Source organism: Eublepharis macularius, chromosome 12 (assembly GCF_028583425.1).
Source record: "Eublepharis macularius isolate TG4126 chromosome 12, MPM_Emac_v1.0, whole genome shotgun sequence".
Lineage (NCBI taxonomy): Eukaryota > Metazoa > Chordata > Lepidosauria > Squamata > Eublepharidae > Eublepharis > Eublepharis macularius.
In genome coordinates, this window is record NC_072801.1 from 48458696 (window position 1) to 48465023 (window position 6328).

Genomic DNA, 6328 nt, shown 5'->3' on the forward strand with positions numbered 1-6328 from the left:
GAATCTCACGATGGTGTAGGTGAGGAGACTGGAATCTCCTGAGGGTGGTCAGGAGATTCTTTGGGCCACGGGCAAGCTGTGTTTATATCAGCGTGGGAATTGTTACACCCTCCTGGTTGGTGATTGAACAAGTTGGCCAAGATTCAGCTCAATGTCTGCCTTGGCTGTCATTCAGCAAGGGATGCCAAGCTTGTGGAGGAAGTCTCAGTTGAGGATTAGGGGTGGGGGGCATCTTCCTGGGATTTTCATGTAATGCAGAATCTTGGTCTAATTTTCCTCTGTTTTCCGCCCTGCAGGGTTACCCCACAGCTTACCGAGTGGCCCAAACACCCACTGCTGCGGCAGCAACGGCAGCAGCTTATAGTGATGGGTAAGTCTGAAACAGAAGAGTCTGTAGGGTGTCCGTTTTAACGACCTTAAACCGTTTCATCCACAGTGTTGTGTAAAGGAGACATAAAGATGCCCTTTAATTCAACTCCTCCGGGAAGACTTTTTCTCAGGAAGACAGGGCAGTAAAATGTTCACATTGCCATGGGGTGGAGTTGAAGTTCCAACCATTTGCTCCACTGTCAAACTGGGCTAGAAGGATGATTGTATGACCTTTGATGGCTAATAAAGCCAGAGACTCTGCATGGGGGACGGGCTGGCCAATCTGACTTACGAGGGATGCTTCCTCAACCCAAGATGTGGGAGGAGGGGGGAATCTGCTCAAAGGGCGAAGGAGTTTAAAAAGATCTGTAGGTCCATTGTGAGGGTGTCCATTCTGAAACAGGAGCTGGCCAGTTGGGGGTGGAGGGATGGGGATTTGCCTCTATCTGTTGTGTTTGAGGAAATAGGACATCCATCCCATTGGCTTGGATTTAGGATGCCAAGGTAACGTCAGAGTAAACCCTAAGTTAGACTATTTAGAATGTTTTCTTTTTCTTCTGTTAGCTCTATTTAGCCTTTATGCCATGACCTTGTCTTCCTAGCATTCCTGTGCTCTGCAACGTATTGAGTGTAGTACAATAAAGATCTTTCTCTGTTTAAGAAGGCTGTGCCAAGATTCTTCCCCTTGTGCCTAGCTGTTTGTTCACATGTGGCAGTCTGCTTGTGCTCAGGGGCTCATCAGTGCCAAACTGCCGGTGAAAGGGAAGCCTGGAAATCAGCTTGGTGATGGCAAGTCTGAAAAAGTGTAAATGTGGGGTCTTGCCCACTCATATGCAAGCGTGCATGCAGCTCTTCCCTGGGACTATAAAACATGGCCTCTTGGATCTTTCTCCTACAGGTATGGACGGGTCTACACTACTGCTGAGCCCTATCATCACACAGTGACCCCTGCCTATGGAGTTGGTGCCATGGTGAGCCATTGCATCAGTGGGTGGTACATCTTGCATGTCCGTCATTGAGTCATAAGAACTGAGTGGGCACAGGTGGTCCTCTTGTCCAGTCGCTCATAGTGAAGCTGAGTCATCTGTTCAGCAGCATCTCCATTTGAACCCCAGTGCTGCGAACACAGGACAAGATGACGGGAGGGAAATGCTTTGAGAGTGAGATGTGTTATAGAAGATGTTGACAAGTATGTCCTCTTTCTGGAATGTGTTTGGGAGGGTGGAAGAGCAGTCATGTCAAAAGACAGTGAATTAGCGGGAGGGCACAGAGCTCCAGAACTTGCTGCATCAGTCTTCATGGTGTCAGCAGGGAGCCAAATCTGACTGGTTACCATGGCATAATGATGTCATTCTTATTGTTCCTTTGATTGGTTGGGATTATTCCTGTGACTGATGGTTGATATGGTGCCATCCTGCTCCGGTTGATTTTGCTTGCCTTAAGGGAACTGAATCCCTTTCAGACCCTGGTCCCAAGCTGCTCACTACCAAGAGCAAGATCTGTTTTTTTAAAAAAGCTTCCTCCTTTCCTCCTTGGGATAAACATTGCTAGTCTGCCAGCACCAGAAGATTCTATTTGGGGATCAGTACCTCCCAAAGCCACTTCTGGCCAGCTCATTATTCCCTTATTGACAACGGGATTGGATACAGATACAGAGTGAAGGACAAGCTTTGATATGTACATGGCAAGGTGGTTTTTATATAGGTTCAAAAAGCAAATGTGTAAATATCCTCTGGAATGTTATGGCAACCAAAGGTTAGTACACCTCATGGTTGGGGGTTCATTGAGAAAATCTCTGGAACTTTTAATCTAGCTTGATTGCATTGGTCTAACATGGCCAGCAGATGGTAGTGTTTAGCTGTCTGTGAAAGGTCTTCCCGCCTCAATTACATTTTTACGTGTCCTCAAGTTGCAGCTGACTTATGGTGGCCCCAGCAAAGGGCATTAAAGGCAAGTGAGAATAGGAGGTGGTTTGCCATTGTCTTCCTCTGCATAGCAACCCCGGTCTTCCTTGGGGGTCTCCCATCCAGGTACTGATCCTTGCTTCGCTTTCTAGATCTGCTGAGATCTGGCTATGCCATGCTGTCTTCCCCCCACCCCCCTCAAATAACCATTTCTAATTTATTTAATGGCCCTACATGGAACTTCAGCAGTTTCTGATCCTGCGTTTGAGTTTCAATGGGTGTGAGTGCCTTGCATCACTTCCGACATGAAACTTTTGATTTTTTCCTCATCAGAAAATGCTAAACTGCTCCCAATGAGGAAATCTGAGTTTTATTTTGTTATTTTATTTCGATATGTATGCCCTGCCTTTCTTCCGAATAGGATCCAAAGCAGCTTACATCATTCTCCGCTCCTCCATTTTATCCTCACAATGGCCCTGTGAGGTAGGGCAAGGCTGAGAGACTGACTGGCCCCAGATTACTTAGCATGGCAGAGTGGGGATTTGAACCTGAGTCTCCTAGATCATAGGTCCAGCATTCTAACCTGCACTGGCTTTCAAGATGGAGATGAATAAGAAGAAATGGAGAAGCAGAAAAAGCTAAAGCTTCCCATCTCTGTTTTCCATGTCATCTTTTGGCAGGAAGAGATCCAATGTAGAGTCTAGCTTGTCAGACCAGGACAGAGAAGAGCCACATTCAAATCCTCACCTGGTCATGAGATTCTCTGGGTGTTCATACTTGCAAATGTACTAACTTACCTCACCAAGTCATTGTGAGCTTAAGGTAGAAAATCGCCCAGAACTGCTTGGAGGAGGACACAGTAAAAGTGATTGGCGTCGTTTTTCTCCCTCCTGTGGGGCACCTTTTTTCTTCTTGGGGTACCTGGGCTGTGAGGGGTACCTGTGGAGCATGTGCATATGAATGGTTTTCTTCAGGAAAGATACTGGTGGACTATATATTGGAAGCCCTCTGTGCACATGGTACTTTGCCAGGTTGCACAAGCAAAGAATCAGGGCCATCCTCCAAGGACTTGTAGATTAAAGTATGTGAGACAACTCGGTGGGGGTGGAGACAAAGGATGGGTGACTAGCATAGTGGTTAGAACATCCAACTGCTCTGGGAGATCCAGGTTCGAATGTCCACTCTGCCACGAGTCTGCCTTGGTGGCAGTGGACTGTTCACACTCTTTCTGCCTAATGTGGTGTTAGGATAAATCGAAAGAGAGGAGAATGATGTTGCAAGCCACTTTGGGATCCCATTGGGAAGAAAAGCAGGGTATAAATAAATAAAAGAAGCTCAGAATATGTGTGAGCGGACATGGTGACATACAGAATTTTTGGATTCCGGTCTATTGCTTTTTAAACACACACACACACCATTCCAGTGCTCACTATACCCTTATTTTCTCTTTCTGGCAGGCCAGCTTGTACCGTGGAGGATGCAACCGCTTCACTCCGTACTGAGGGACCAAGCAATGTGCTGAGAGACTGGGAGGAGATTGTGAGCTGAGGATCCATATGGCCGCACCCTGCACTGAGATCCTTCTCTGTGAGAGAGAATGAAAGAGAAAGGCAGGCAGACACTGGGGGCTGACCCTTCTCATCTAGTTGTATGGAGATGTTGGGGACAGCCAGAGTACACCTTGGGACTTCTTTCCAGCCCGACAAGGATCTTCACCATTACTCTGAATTCTGATTTCTCCTGTGTGTTGCTGAGGGGTGAAAAGTTTGAGGGGCAAACCAAATTCAAATGTGTGATCACAGCTGTTAGCGTACAGGAAAGTAGAGGTGTAGGGCGGGGAGGGGGAGCCCTTTTCTGATCTACTTCTCACTTCACCTGCCACACTTGGGGCTTAGGGAGAAAAAAGCTAAAAAAGAGCTAAGCACCTCTGACAAACTTTCAACGCCTGCACAAAGTTACACTCTTTGGGAGAATTTGGGGGGGGGGGGGGGCGGTTGCCATGTCAATTAATCCACTTTAGGTTTTAATTTGTATCATGGTGCTTCTGGCCAGCACATATAAGCCCAGTTTTGGATAGAATGAAGTTATCCTTGGTGTAATGGCTGTTTTTCTTATTTTTTTTTACCCTTAACATAAAATAGGAGGTTGAGTTGTTTTGGCATTTTGGTGCTTCCAAGGGCACATCCATGCTGCAGTTTGATTAGCCTGCCTTCTCCCCAGGAATCTTGGGAACTGTAGTTTGAAGATGCTGAGGGCCAAGCTACAAGTGACGAAGGACACTTGAACAGCAAGTGAACAGACTCACATGTATTCCTCCGTGTTCACTTGCGCTCCACTTGCACGTAGTGATCAAGTGGAGCGCAAGTGAACAGGGAGGAATACACGCGAGTCTGTTCACTTGCCATTCAAGTGTCATTCGTCAACTTGTAGCTTGGCTCCCAGAATTCTTTCTGAGACTCCTCCCTCTCCCCTTTCCCTCCAGACTATGGTTCCTGAAGTTCCTTGGAGAGAGAGAATGACTTAGACCAGTTAAAATCTGTGGTCTAGACAAGTCATTTGCAGATTTCCCTTCTCTCATTGCCTGTCCTTTTCCTTCTCTCTTGATCTTTTATATTATTTCCCTTCATGCTCTGCACCTCTCACTTTTAATCTCCGTGTGTTCTCCCTATATTTCAGATCTGCTTTGGGTATCAGCTCAGGAAAGGCAGTGGCTGAAGCAAGCCTTTTATTGTTCTATGAAAATGCTCAGAATGTTTTTTATTATTATTATTTGTAAAGGGTGGAGAAGATCATAAATAACTGTATAGTCTACTCCCCCTATTTTGAAAAATTCTTTAGTGAAAAATCTCAGCAAAAATTCATATGCTTAGTTTTTAAATCGTTTAAATCAGTTTCACATGAAAGCCTTTGACATACAGACACTGTTTGCATAGCTTCCCAAATGCACATCGTGTTGTACGATTGCTTGTGTGTGAGAGGTCTGTGTGTCTTTGTGTGGAGAAGCATGTACACTTCTCTGTATGCACTAATGTGCATACAGAATTGTGCATTCTTCTGAAGAGCAGCTAGCTCTGCATTAAACCTTTTCAAAATGTAGTATTAAAACTTAGAATAAAATCTAAGCCCCACAGGTTTCCATGTGCTTAACTCGTTCCCAGGTAAATTGATGAAACTTAAAACAGGTTTTTTGGTTTGGCTGGATTCTGCCCTTAAAACCTGCAACAAGTTTCTTTTTTGGTTTTAATGTTGGCATTTGTAACGGGGAAGGGGGGATTTTGTTTTAACTACAAAAATGGCCTCACGTTTCTGAAATCTGCATATCGGTCAAAACAAACTTTCCAGATATTCAGATTTTGCAATGTTTCATCCACTGACATGCAGACAGTTCCGAGCAAATTGGCATAGTTTGCGTGCAGTTTAGCGCAAGTCTGCCGCCTGTGGCTTTTTAATAGCAAAAAAAGGTATATAAATGAATAAAATGTCACCTATCAGGTTTCACATTTATTCTGTGGGTGCTGACCCCAAAGCAGAAGCCATTCTCTTGTTTCTAAGCATCCTGTTTCTAGTCTTCCTTGGCTGCAACGTGTGGCTGTTTCTGCCTAGGGTCACGGCGCAATATCTCAGGGAAACCCCTTCTGAATTGCTGCTTGTTCCTCTTTCCACTGTTTCCTTGTTGTTGTAATAAAATCCTGGTTCTGGCTAACTTCTATTACTCTGCCTCTTTTTCTTCCTTCCTTCCTGCTGCTCCCTTCTTGCTCGTTTCCTTGTCTGGAGTGATCACTCGCTTGCTTCCAGCTTTCTGTTGGCTTGAAGGGCCAGGGGGGGGGGGCAGGACAACCCAAGCTGGAGACGGGTGTCGTCGTCCCCCTGCCCAAGTTGAAGATGGCTTCAACAAGGGATTGCTGCTTGTAGTGGTTTATGCTCCTTTCTGGTCTCCCCCTTAACAGGGCTGCTTCCACATGGCTGTTTTTCTCCACTCTGGCTCTTGAATAGGAACGGTCTTTTCATGGAGCATCTGCATGACAACATCTTTCATTTGTGCTCTTCTCTGCTTC

General features: G+C 45.7%; 1 protein-coding gene across 1 annotated transcript in view; it reads left to right on the forward strand.

The window, feature by feature from the left end:
• LOC129340154 (RNA binding protein fox-1 homolog 1-like) overlaps positions 1–4556 on the forward strand; it is a 37370-nt gene extending 32814 nt beyond the window's left edge. Inside the window, exons 10-12 of the mRNA XM_054994759.1 lie at positions 297–370; positions 1268–1340; positions 3731–4556. Coding sequence (XP_054850734.1) covers positions 297–370; positions 1268–1340; positions 3731–3775 — 192 coding nt within the window. The 3' untranslated portion in view covers positions 3776–4556. The remainder of the gene's footprint in view (positions 1–296; positions 371–1267; positions 1341–3730) is intronic.
• The last annotated feature ends 1772 nt before the right edge of the window (positions 4557–6328 follow it).